Below are 14,379 nucleotides of genomic sequence, written 5' to 3' on the forward strand. Positions count from 1 at the left end.
TGCTGCCTTTTTTGCGTAGGTGAAGGTTAGACAGCAGCTCTCTTCTGACGTAAAGAGCCTAAGTCATCCTTACAGCTCCTGGTGCGACACATGGGCACTGATGACACCTGGCTTCAAGGATCACCACATCCAGGCTTCAGGGTAGCTCCTGCTGTTTCACTGATCTCCTGAGAGGTCCCAGCCATGCCTCCTGGGTCATTTTTCTATGCTGCTCATCTACCACGATTGTATGAATATGAAGCACAATAAAAATATATAGGACTAGCTCTTTGTGGAGCAACCCAGTGCAATAGCAGAGCTGTCTTGTAAACACAGAGGAAGTCCTTGCAGAATAAGGGTAGCAGAACAATGTTTTTAAAAGAAGTCACTGATTCAGTGTTGTGGATGTTTCCAGTCTGGGTGTTATGAACACATATTGCTAACAAGTATACACTGTTGGGAAAGATGCGAGGGCAAACATGCCTTTCTCGCAGTGAAGCCCTACTTGTTTTTTAAGGTGCTGCTTCCTCCTTCTGTGAACTGTGCTGCATACCATATCTCTTCAGGGACATATAATGATGGAATCCTTTAGGTTGAAAAAGACCTTTAAAATCTTGAAGTCCAACTGTAAACCTAACTTTGCCAAGTCCACCATTAAACTATGCTCCTAACTGTCGCATCTCTAGGTCTGTGAAATTCCTTCCTGGAAGGTGACTTTCTGACTTTTCTGGGTGGCTGATTCCAATGACTGGCCACCTTTTGGTGAAGAATTTTTTCCTAGCATCAAAACTAAACCTCCCTAGGTGCAATTTGAGGCTGTTTCCTCTTGTTTTATCACTTGGTACATGGGAGAAGAGACTGTCCCCACCTGGTTACAACCTCCCGTCAACCTCCTGCAGAGGGCAATAATGTTCAGCCTCCTTTTCTCCAGGCTAAACAATATCAGTTCCCTCAGAACTCCTGACAGGACTTGTGTTCTACCAAACAAATTGGTGGTGGTGAACATTTTGTCAGAAGACGTCAAAGAGCCAAAATTTTCTGCAGAAGTATTTGAATTAAGTGTAATGATCTCTGAAGATGTGAAAAATAAATCCTCCCTCAAGTTAACACACTTATGAAAACAAGGGTGACACTAGCATTTCCATGTTTGTAACAGCCTTTCAGTGGATGCTATCCACTTTTCAGTGGATAATGCATTAACCCACTTTTAGCTGTTCTATCACAATAATTGGTGTGAATAATGCTATTAAAATTGTGCAGATGGTCTCTATTATCCGATAGAGAAAGACCACACTAAAAAAGACACTGCTTTTCAAAATGAAATTGTTACAATTGTTTGGGAAGTTTGTCAAACCAATCAGTTGCTTTGTCAAGGTAAAATAGCATAGGCAGTAAAAGGTAGTTATGTAGTAAAATTAGAGTAGTAATAAGTCAAGGTAATGATTTAAAGTACAGGGATGAAATTAGTTATCTCTTTGTTTTATGAATTTTTGCGGCTCATGTTATTTGCTTTGGAGAAGAGGAAGATGTCTTACTTTTCTTTGCTGTGGATCTTCTGAGAGTCTTTGAGAGATCAAGAACTGATTAGACAGGGGCTGAGATGGAATACATTCCGAGGTCTCTACCACACTATCGCAACCTGTGATCTTGTGATTTTCAGGGGTACAATATTTGTGTTGAGTGATGTCAGATGGCAAAGTAATCCTGACATTCTGGAAGGTTGTTGTGATTCTTGTTCATGATAGTGACTCTGTCAGCTGTCAAGTGCTGTATATGAATGTGAAAGTTTGGACAACATCATACATGGTTTGGTGATGGCCACATCTCTGTGGTTCCTTATTCCTCACACCAAAATCAGAGGCTATCAAAGAGCAAGGATGTATTTACCTGGTGGTGAATGATTAAATTAGCGTCTATCAGCTGAGATCAGCTGAGGCTGATTAAAGGCTGTCCTCATAGCCTGTGGCAAATAGAAATGTGTTCACTGAAACCACTGAGCAAGTTCATTTCATTAGTGTGATGCCTGTGGACAATCTACTTATTTCCCCAAGACATGGCTTTAGAAAATATTTTTAGATTTTAACAGATTCTGCTGCTACTTGTTTTCAGTGCCTTTGGTATTATGCTCTAACAGAGAGCCTTAAAACCAAAATTTCTTGTACAGGATGGGGCATAAGGAAGGTATAGCAGCTTACTTTTTAAAGAGAGTACCATATCAGCTGAAAAGTGAAAGGTTAGATTACGGAGGTGAGCAGTACTAAAAATCCTTCAGGAAGCTGGTGAGCAACAATGTGACTTGCTTGGCTTTGCTGGCATGGGTGTCCTTCCTGCTTGTCAAAGACAATGTGATTCAAGGGGAGAGAACATCTCATCCTTTGCTAAATGGACTTTATGGATACAGCTTTTTAAAATTTTCCTCTGTGTTATGAAGCCAAGACTTTTCCTGGTGTACCGCAGGGAACATGGAAGCTTATTTTTTCACTTGAAGCAGGCCTCAGCAGTCAGTTAGTCTTAACTCTGGCTGCACTGGGAGTTACCTGCACTCACAGATGCTCATTATGATCAACCCCTAGAAATTAAAACATAGGAAAAAAATTAAGTATTAAATATATGTCAGCTTCTTGTCTCATACTTTCATACAGTCTCCTAGAAGCAAGAGTATTTTGATATAGAGTTTGAATGTCTTGGAGATAGCCGTGCTAAATCATGATAAGTTATACATGAAGTGCATCAGGGTTACATGACCTGTTAAAAGTAAAGTCTGGCTTGAAACTGTTTCATATAAGTTGTCCATCCATGGGGCAATAACTTATCAAAGATAAGTTTTATCAGTCAGCACTATGAAGAACAGAGTAGACGTGCTACTGTAGCTGTGAGATGCACATGAAAGCCATTTTGGGGAAATGGTATGTGTAGGAGACCTTTTGCTCCCTATCAACCACTACAACAACAACAACAGCAAAAACAAAACTAAGGGAACTTACAGTTGGGAGCTACCTAAAGGCAAATTATGAAAATTTCAGTTTCATTGCATAAACATGATGGGATTTGATTTGCTTCTGGTTGTGTATCTTTTCGTCCAGCTTCTAGCTTATGAAGTTGCTTGGATTTTCTTGGCATGGTTTGATTTCTTTTGCTTTTGGTTGTTGTTGTTTTTTAATTTTTAATTTTTTTTTATGTGTAAGTGTTATTTGCTGGGACAATTGAATGCAAATCCAGCTAGACAGACAGTGAATTTATTTTATGTCTTTCTCCATCTCCCCTTCCTGGAAGAAAGGGCTCATGTTGTTAATTAGTGGTCTTGTACAGATGAGGACAAAGAAAGATTTAAAGTGTCTTAACAAGTCTTTTACTTCTGTAGCTTCTGTGGCTTCCCAAAAATGCCTCTTACTCCCTCTTTTAGAAGAGCATTGCTCCAATGTAGCTGTTCATTCAGTGTTCTGTTTATATGAAGTTATATTAATATAATTTAATCCTATAATGACCATGATTCTTTTGTACTTTGCAAAGCTATTTCCATCCAATCAAAACAGAAGAGTGCTTTGTGATTACTGACATTGGTAAGAGAATTGGATCATCACAGGCCACCTCAAGTCTGTGTCTTTCATCTTGAGGATCAGATGCTTCTCTGTGTTTTAAGTGCAGAGTTCCATAGCTTGATGCTCTCATATAGAATAAAAGTCTTTGATTCTTCGGCTGCATTTAGTGAAGGCTTAGATACGTTTCTTCTCGTATTCTTCCTCAGTAATCCTTTGCTTTCTCAAAATCTCGTTGAGATCTCAAAAAACACAGATTGAGAATCAATATGGTAAAAGCCATGATGACTGAGTAGTTAACAAAACCCAAAGCTAACACTGATTGGAAAATTATAATAAATAGCCAACTGCTTATCCCTACAATTAGAAAATTCTTTGCTAAATTTCTTACTATAATAACAATTGTTCAAACTGCCATTAATCTTTAAATCCTGAATACAGAAACTAGAAGTAAAGGCAAATTTCTGTGCAAGATCTGAAAAATTATTTTACTTTGCTCTTTTTTAAAATTAATTTTAACAGGAGAAAACTTCAAATGTTATTTTCTGGTAGGTCTCATTAATTCAGTTCCAAATCTCTGTGATCCTGAAGCTATGTTGTTCAAGTTTTATTGGTTTTATCTACTACCAAAATGACAGTTCATTTAGTCACATATCTGCTGTAGTTTTACACTCGGACCATTACTGTGTAAAATTAATCCTCTTTTATAATTTGAATTTAAATAGTGGTATGTATGGTTTGCAGAGTCAAAGAATGTCTATAGAAGAACATTCTAATTCACACAGGAAAAAGGATGATTCTCCACAAATTGGTCCACTACATTTAAGAAAATTGGTATTTTTATTTCAGACTCTAAAACAGCCCCAAAACCAGTCTGTATGTGAAAAAAATGGTGGTGCCCAATTTATTTTCTTCTTCTCTGCATTTTTTGTTTTTTATATCTTTGTTAATTTCTTGCAGTGGAGCAGGGTTTTGTTGTATTATTGATGTGGGAATACAGTGAAAAGTAGATGTTTTTAAAAGAAACTGTTTTTATGAATAAGGATATAATTTATTATTTAGTGTATTAACATGAAATTACATTCTCCTCTTGATTCAATAGGTGCATCTATGGTGCATGTAGGTGCATGTAGGTGCAAAAGAACACAGTTTGAAGTCTACAGTATTTGAGTTTTTGTTAGTTTTTATGTTACATAATCTTAATTTCACAACAGCAGTTCTCACGGGCTAGGAGCACAAAGACCATATTGTATTTAAACAGAATGTCATATCCTCATTGCAGTCATGAGTCTGTGGAAGCAATGTAAGCCTTTGTGCTTTAAGGAAAAGCTAAGGCAAAAGGCCTCATCACTGCAAGCACCACTACTTGCCTGATCCTGTTTGTCTCTCTGGTCATTGCCTGAGAAGAAGTTACTCTGCTTTGCTCATTATGCAATATTATATTTGGGGGATGGTGGGAAAGGGGATGAAAAGGTACCCTTGTAAATGTGCTTACAACTTTAGTATTTAACTGAATGACTCTCTTGTCCTTATTCAATGATCTACAAGTTCCTCTTATGAGGATCATTGCATCTTTCACAATGTTTCTACCTCTGCATAAAATAGCTTATAGGTAGAGTGTTTGTTCAATAATGTGTCACATAGAAAGTCAGGGAAATGACCTCTAAAGAATAAAGTAAAGCATTAGTTTAATAGTTAATAGAGGGTATTAAAAGATTGCGAGACACTTGCAAAACAAATTATTAAAACATTTCTTTCATTTCTTTATAGATTCTGGACAACCAGGAAGTCCAAGCCACAATGATCCTGCCAAGAATCCACCAGGTAAATATAAGTTCCAGAACATGTGCATCTAACATTGTTTGAGAACAATGATACTACTGATAATGGCTAAAGAGAGTTTAATTAGTCAGCAACCTATCTTGCACTGGTAAGAATAATCAGGATAAATTGTGATACTTTGGTTCCTCTAAACTGGCAGTGCCTTAACCACTATTTCATCAACATTAATTTTATCTAAGGAGTTTTTCTTTCATCTCATGGTTTTTAGAATTTTCTAAGTGGGGATGGGCAAAGAAGTGGGAGTAAAGAAACAAGATCCCAAATAACTTTATTTTTATAAAAGTCTTCCAATGCTACCAGTTTTCTTTTATCTCAGGCAAAAGAAAATTGACCTATGTTTAAACTCCGTGACTGCACTACCAGCTTTTTCACTTTTCATATGTGCTTTATAAAATAAAAATGTGTTAATTTAAAATTATTTTTTGGCATCAGCTCAGAGCAGTCTTTGAACATGTTAATGCATCATGGCTAGTGACACTTGATATTCCTTTGAGAAAGATGTTAGTGTAAATGGTCCTTTCAAGGATTCTTTTAAAATAAAAATCAAACCCAAGCTTTGCCATTCCAGTCTGTTTAGACAAAAGGTTCCTTGAATTTTTATGAGGCTATCCTTCTAATCAATTGGACTGTGCTAGTAAATCTTGTAAGCCTTTGCCATGTCATGAATTTTATCAGACTAAGACAAACAATTGTGACAGACACACTATCACTTCTTAATGACCAAGGAATGACTCTACCCACCATCATCACATTGTATCTTCTCATTTTAGCTCTCTGAAGATATGTGTATTTGAAACAAGCTGCAACTGACTCAGTCTGATCTTCCAAATAAGAAATGAGCCATATTCTGACCAGGACATAATTTTGTGTTGCTGGGCAGTTAACATATACATGGATATTTTCTGGATCTGTTACAACATTAGGATAAACAGTCTGCTTTGTGGTTGTACCATTTTGTAATATGCATATCATCAAAGAATTCTCTATTTGTGAAATATGTCATGTGTATTGCCTGTGAATATCCTAAAGTGGGAGAACCATCAAAGATTGTTATACATAAAGTCATATTCCTGTAACATAAACCCCAGATATGTATACGTGAAGATAGCAGATGTATTTTAGAGGTAAGAGGACAGAACAAGTCAAATAACATCATTTTAAGCTCTAATGCAAGTGATTTTTTTTCTTTAAGGGATCATGCAGACTTCTTATCAGTTCCAATTGGAGACTTTGATGCTATTTCTTTCCAAACTGTGTGGGATTTTGAGAGTGAATTTTTTTTTCTACTATATACATGCCCACATTATGTAGAATGGTGGTTTAAAAACCCAAAGAAGCAAATTTACTCATAAAATTAATAGGAAAAGTTTCTCTATGGATAATTACTGTTTTTGAAACTTGGACCATTTAAATGTAGAAAATTTATTGGCTTTTAGAACATCCCTGTAAGTGCAAGAAAAGCCAAGCACATTACCTTACCCCTTGTAATTTTGAAGGATTTTTTTGTAGCTTCTGGGTTTGGGAAGCTGAAGGCAGAGTCAACTCTCCTTCAACATGTTTTAAAATTCCGGTTTTGAAGTGTCATTTAGCATTTGGAGTAGGAAGGTAGCAGTATGTATTTTACTAGTGAGGATCGCACCCTATAGTGAGTCCAGTCCCTCCAGCCCTCAGCCTTAACTCCAGTAAAGAGTAATCTTGCCAGTAACAGAGCTTTGGGGAGGCAGCAGACAAGCTGCATAGGCTTTCTTGTGGGCAGACTTATGGGTCAAGATGTAATGTTTGACAAATTCCACTGTCTCAGAAGGTGGAGGGACATAGAAAGCAGATAAATCTGAAACATCATGAAACTTTCTGCTTAAAATATGAGCACAGAACTTTCTCATGATTTGGAATCAGTGCAGCCAGTATTATCCCTTTGTCTGCTGCCAAGTGGGGACAGAAAATAGAAGCTGGGCCTTGCTTCCCTTGAAACCCTTCATTTAAGAAGAGATAGAAAGATAATTGAATGTCATCTGTTGGAGGATGACCTTCTAGCTTTGTTCAGCTTCCCTGTGTAATATTGTTTCGGAGTTAAACTGGCAAGGTGAAAGTTTTGTGGTTTGTGGGATAGCGGAATACAGGACTTCTGGGGCTGTGAAGGAGCATGAGAAGGAATTGCATGCCATTCAGCTTCTCTGGGAAAACCACTACTGTCCTATTCTTTCTTACTCAACTTCACATGATTCTTATTATTAGAGCCAGACAGTCACTTCTGTCAGAACCCTGGGGGATATCCACTCTGAGGTTTGTTTTCAGTCCCCAGCCAGGGGTATGTGGATTGGTAGTGCCAGGAGGGTTGTTCTTCTAGCATGTTTTGTTCTAGTGCCTGTATGTCAAGGAACCAGGTTGCTGGCAAGGGATGTGTGCTGCTAGCTTTTGGATGCCACCACTTTCACAAAGATACTGCCAAAGAAGAGCTTGCTGGAAAGTGAGTGGTAGTTGGCAAAGCTATTGGTGTTAAGAGTGGTTTTTTCCTAGGCTTGGCGAGACTGTTGCATTCTTTAGGGTGTCTGGTAATTTGCTGTCCTAACAACAAGTTGGAGAGAGGGTAGTGTCACTTGCCAAACAAAAGAACATGAAGAGCATTTGTTGGAATTCTTTACAATATGTTCCTAAAAATACATTGAATATCTTGATAGCTCAATGCAGTGATTAGACCTGTGGTATAGCTTGTGGTGATAGTTGTATGTAGCTTTTGTAGCTACATCCAGGGGTATCCTCCTCTAAGTTTTATTTTTCGATAACTTTGAATTATTTTTTAAATAAAATATATATTAAATATATATTTGTATTGGCATGTTTTATAAAGGTTTAGTTTTGTTTTACAAAGGGCTGTGCTGTAAATTTGGCTTCTCTGCAGATAGTATTAAATAAGTTCCAGACAGATAGATGAGCAGAATTGAGCTGAGAGAGGAGAAAAATCTGAACACTACTATTGTCTGCATCAGCCTTCAAGTTCCTGGTATCTAAAAATTTGTGCTGTGCTAGCACAGTCCTAATTATTAAAAGTTTACATTATTTAAAAGAGAGAATGGACATGACAGACCCCAGTGAGGGTGTCTGAACAGATAGAGGCACACCTGATTAGAAATTTGAAAATGCCCATATTTTTGCACACACACAAAAAAACCCAAACACCAGCAAGCCACCAAAACCCAAACATAATCAAAGTACTATAGGCCTGTCTTGTTTCTTACTTTGTACTGAGAATGTTCTGAGCTACAACTGAAGCAGTCTGTTAAAGGTAACCTAGTGTGGCAGTTTCAGTCTAACGCTGCATCATTATTTGCTCCCTGCAAGTTCCATAGGTCTTTTATACAGTTTAAGAAAATTTAAAAAATAGGTCTTCACAAGTGTATCTGGAAATATGTGCAGTGATGTGGCAGGATATGTACTGAAGACAGAGGGTGTTGTCTTTTAGTAAATTAACCTCTTAAGCATGAGCAAATTATGAGAAAAATATCTAGAACTGTAATTAAGCTAATGATATTGATCCCAACCATAACACTATGGTCTTCAATGATACAGTTCTTTCTAGCCAGTTCTTCTAGGTGAGGATTTTCTAGATTTTGCTTTGCTTCATTATTCTTTCCCTTTCTGTCTCCTGGCCACAAGGACTTCATATTAATAAGACTTCTTGCAATTTGCCCTTGGTTTGAGGTTGCTGCTTGGCAGATTTGATTTATACATCAGCATTAACACGACTGTGCCCAGTTATTGCTGTGTTGCTCAAATCAGTAAAGACAGCTTTTATAAGCATCTAAAATAGGAGTAAAAAGTAGCAATATTGATAGAGTTATCCACCCATATCAGTCCACACTGTGTGGATAGGACAGGGAGGAGACTCAATTAGCTGTGAAGGTAATGTTAAATCAATTTTTAATGGGTGCATTCTATATTTTGGAGCCATTTTTGTCCAGCAATGGGGAATACAAAAGATAGGTTTTCAGAAAGTGCAAAGAAAACCCAGCTATCCTGACACAGACAGGTATGAGCCTTTTTGGTGAGGGAAGAAGAATGTGTTCAGATTTTTCCTTTTATCCAAGCAGATGAGTTCAGGTTACTAGAGCTATGTTCCCTCGCAAGTGGCAAACACTAGGTTTTTTATTTGTTTGGACTTTTTTCTTGATAGAATTTACTCCATTTCAGCTGGTTTAGAAAACATTTTTATAAATTTTTGTGACTGTGAGATCAGTCAGGATGCAGAGAACTCAGGTTTGAGTTTTTGTGCTAATAAATATTAAATTATTGATATGGGACAACACTTCTAGATGAAGAGATGGACAAACTGTCTCTGTCTCTTTGCCTTTCATTACACCCCATTGGTTTCCTTCTTTCTTTCAAAATAACCCAGGATATGTTGTCAGGGAATTTGCCTAGAGATAAAGTCCTTAATCTGAATGAGGCATAGGTAGTTGAAGCCCCAGCCTCACTGTCCTGGAATTGTTTTTCCTCTTCTGTTTTCCCTAGAAATTTTATTTTAGGAACCACTTCCAAAGAAGACCTGAGTGAAATCTCCAACTCTGAACTTAATTTTGTTTTGTTTTATTTGTTTTTTAGTTAAAGAAGGTGTTGCCAAAAACCTTGCAACGAGCCTCACCTATCTCTCAATACGCAAATCTGTCTTGCAGCTGTAGAGCCCCAAAAGGCTTTCCTTGCACTTTCATATGGCCTAGCAGCCATTGGGTGAACATTTTTTTGGATCAAGCCCTTGGAAGTGTGTAATAAATTTGACTACATATTTCTGTTTCGGATAGAAGTATTTCAGTATTATGTTTTAGAATGCGTAGTTTCAGAAATAACCTCTGAAGAGGAACATGGTCTCAACTTTTCCACCCTTTTGGAAATGCAATAAACAAATGTCTCAGACTGCAGATACTTTCATTATCTTATTCTATTGCAAGCTACCCTCTTGTTGGTGGAGAATTAGCCCCATAATTAATCAGAATAGAAGAGATATTCCCTGGCCTCATCATTGTAAGCAGCTTTTCTTGTGGAGGCGATGATGGCATAGTAGCAGTATAGGGAATTCCAACAAAATTGTATTTAAATAAACAAATATTCACCTCTTTTTCAGCATGGAAGTAGATATCCTGAAATGCTTGCTGTTTCTCATATGCTTATAGCTGTGCCATCTCAGATAGTAATCTTCAAATAGAACAGGGTTGGGTTTGGTCAGATCTTGATTTTCTGTGAAATTTTCCCTTTCCCTAATGTTCTATGAACTAGCAGTGTCAGAGGTTGAGAGATTATACTTTTCTTTATCAGCTTCCCAGCAGTGAGCTGGAGGGGGCGGGGTGGGGCGTTCTGGGGTCAGTGCCCAGCTGCACAGGTTGTACAGCCCTGCTTTCCGAAAGAAAGAGTTTTTGGCCTTTCAGGATGGTTTGGAATTTGGTGTGGGTAATTACTACTGTCTGCTGGTTTAGGACTATTTTACATTCTTGCTTGCATTGACTGTCCTTTTTTATGAAACTGCTGTGTGAATAAGTGATGCTGTGATCAATTCTCATGCCGATTCAGATTCTGTTGTGTTCAATGGTGGATGTGATGGTTTTACTTCAAAGCATGCACAGAGGAAGAATTTACTAAAAACTCTTATGTTATCAGTTAGAATTCCAGAAACCTGCTTTGGCATCAGGAAATTCCCTTTTGGTACCTACTAGTCCTATAGCTGTTAGAAAGCAGTTCCCCCAACTTTTTCTTAAGTCTTGGCTGTAGTTTTGGTATATCCTGAGACCCTCTGGAACAGAAAGCAATATGTATATGTGTTGCTTACCCTTTCTGTTTCTCGCTAGGTTTCAGGGCAACTCACTTCTTGAATTCTAGCCATGGATTTCAGAATCCATTAAACCTGGTTTTACTTCTTCAAATTAATTCAACACAGATGACTATTGTTCTGGCTATAATTTTGAGGATGTCAAATATCTCATTTGTTTCTGAAAATGGCACATTTGGCTTTTTAGTTCCTAATTGTGTTCAAAGTTCAGTGGAGTCAGGGGGTCTTTTTGCAAGTTTGTTTCCTGTGCCAGTTACAAGATTATTGCAACTTTCAGGGGAAAAGAGCCCAAACCAAGCTGTGGGTATGCTGCATGACTGCAGAAGGTTGTGTGATAACAAAAATAGCCTCATTCTCTAGGCAGACCCTAGTCCAACTGTTTCAATGATATCATCACTGAAATCTTTATCACTACTTGGCAAATATTATCCACCCATACCAGTCTTTAAGATATTCTCTTTTGGTAGCAACCTGTTTCTGGTACTGTTTTTCAGATACTGGTTTCAAAATGCATGCAGTAACTAGAAAACAAACTGTATGTCTGATGACTGTATTATGACTTATGAACAATGTGAGACTAATTTTTCACTACCGCTTCTGACTCTAAATAATATCTGTACAAAGCTGTAGCTAGCAGCATTACCCTGAATAACTTAAAGTTTATGTACAGCTGTCTGCTGTAAACCAGAGTTTTCCGCCTTTCTTCTTACCATAGCTCCTGATGTTTGTGTATTTTTCTTATTGCTAGTAAGTCTATTTGCTATTCTATAATTCCTCTTTTTAAAGATCCAGAAATAAAAGTATATTAATAAAAGTTGTTTCCAGTACTGATTGGGTTCTCACCCTTCTTTTATAAGTTGCTCAAAACCAAGGCAGTATCAATGAGAAAACTATATTTATAATCATACCAGGAAACAGTTTTATGGTTAGGTGGTAGCCAATATGCAGCAGAACATAAACAGGCATTCTATTCATAAAAGCACAATTAAATCAGAAGATATAAAAAGATCAGTTAAAAATTTTCAAAGCTAAACGTCACTAGTAAGCTTTTAAGTAATGTAAGAACAAGCTTGTTAGGGAATTGTTTCAGCAAACTGAAATTTTTCAGTCAGTTGAAACTATTTTATTTCCTCCTCCTTCCCAACCCTTTAACTTTGTGTGTGGTTAGAACAGGTAAAAGCTGCATGTGTAACTCATCTCTTCAAGGCAGAGTACAAGGGATAGTGCAGAAATAGAGTGGGAGAGGTGCAAGGAGTAAGGCAGTAACTTCTATAGCAGTTGGAGTCATTGCTGAAGGTTTCTCCCTTTACTGACTGTATATGGGAGCTTGATAAGAACTGCTGCTTGGCTTAACCTGTTCTTTCATTGTTGATGCCACTGGCCTGGCCATTGTGGAATTGTATGGAAAGTGTATTTTTCATTAGTGAATTTTCTTTAAAAAAGATAAGGAGAGAAAGATTTTGTAGTCTCCATGTACAAAAACTAGGAGAAAATGAAAAAAATCCACTCTTATATATGCGGTTTGGAAGTTACTGACTCTTTGTACAAGATCTCACTATGGCGGTTTTGTCAGACATTCTCCTTTTAGAGAAATCAGATTTTTAAGAATAATGACAATTAGTAACATGCATTTCAGAGTGCCATCTCCCAGGCAGGATGAGTTTTAATAATAAACAATATTCAATGCATTTGTTAGGTTTGAATGCTAAAGAGAGTAGTGTTACAATGACCATCAAATGATACAGTAAATTGTCTATGAGGAATACAATAGACATATCAAGTGCATTAATGTCTGTACTGAACAGATCAGAAACCCACACCGAGAGTGCTGATTTAAGGTTCTTAAACATATTAATGTGAACAGTGAATTAGGAAGGGGCAATCAAAAAACCAGTAAGGCCTATATTGTATGAAGTATATTAATATAAACTACATATTTTTGTCTTGCATGAAGTGTAATAATGTGAATACAAATGTAAAATCTTAATCAGTGATGTGATCAGCTTAATTGGGTAAAAGGCAGTATCTCACAACATAAATAGAAAATGTCCTATACTGTTTAGCTTCTGCACATTAAGAGTTTTTTTAACCTCTATGTTACATAGAATGCATTTCCACAACAAATTACAGAAATTTAATGTCACAGAATGTTTTCCTCTTGTACAGTTGGGAGCCAAGTAACAGTTGTGTAACACATCCATTGCAGATGATCTTCATAACTAGGTGAAACTTTTGAATTTCACCGGTATTGGACCTTAACATGCACGCGGAGTCAGCATTGGAGTCCACCTTCCCTGTCAGAACATAAAGCTCAGGATGAAGTTTCTCAGTGCTATGACACTTATTGTTTATTTTTGCATTAATTCTTTGATAATAATTTGTCACATACATAAAGAAAAAATTCAAGTTGTTTTTCATATTGATTGAGATTGAAAATAGCTTCAATTTCCCTTTCTTTCCTTATGCCAGCCAAAGCATTCGCATATATCCGTGAGTGTCATTATTTTTGGCCATTCCAAGGCAGGAGTGAAAGAGTGAAAGACATGTCCCATCAGTCAACAATACATCCTTTTGTGAGGGGATGAGAGATGGTGGTACCACTTGATGGCAAAATACTTTTCCTGCTCCCATTTCATTATCCCAAGGAGAGAAACACTGTATTGCTCTTTATACTATGTATGTATTCTCAATATTGCCAGTGAGAAAAACTAAGAATCCATGAGAGTAGACTGAAGTTTAAACATATATGTGTGGGTGTGTATGCATGAACACATGTACACATCTGTGTTCTTACATATAAAATCAAACATAGGTTTTTTCTTCTTTTAATATGAACCTTGCATCTTCTAGTTACTATAATGATAGCTTGATTAATTTAAACTTGGCTAAAGCTTCACTCAAGTTAGTCTGGCTTGAATGAGAGATGTTGTGCTTCAAAGTAGTTGTGCTTGGATAAACAGCAGAGAAGTTCAGTCATGTCTCATTACCAGCTTCAGAGCTGGCTGCATGGTTGTACACTGGCTTTATGCCACACTCACTTTTGAGCCAACTAAAATCAAGAAACCATTTTCTCTTTGGAAATTTCCCTTCCATGTAGTACTTTAGATTGTTCCTGCTGGAGGAAATAAGCAGAGAAGGGAAAGATTGCCACTGCTTGAGGAATTACTAGCATTCATCCCGCTTGCCTGATCTTAGATCAAAAAACAA

The 14,379-nt window shown here is 37.2% G+C and overlaps 1 protein-coding gene across 6 annotated transcripts in view; it reads left to right on the forward strand.

The window, feature by feature from the left end:
* The window catches only part of NFIB (nuclear factor I B), a 168,230-nt gene that overhangs the window by 90,789 nt on the left and 63,062 nt on the right, over window positions 1–14,379 (forward strand). For all 6 annotated transcript variants that reach the window (XM_030969257.1, XM_030969259.1, XM_030969260.1 and 3 more), the window contains exon 3: window positions 5,286–5,339. In XM_030969257.1, the coding sequence (XP_030825117.1) occupies window positions 5,286–5,339 (54 nt within the window). The remainder of the gene's footprint in view (window positions 1–5,285; window positions 5,340–14,379) is intronic.

The sequence above is a fragment of the Camarhynchus parvulus genome, chromosome Z (assembly GCF_901933205.1).
Source record: "Camarhynchus parvulus chromosome Z, STF_HiC, whole genome shotgun sequence".
NCBI classification, from domain to species: Eukaryota; Metazoa; Chordata; class Aves; order Passeriformes; family Thraupidae; genus Camarhynchus; species Camarhynchus parvulus.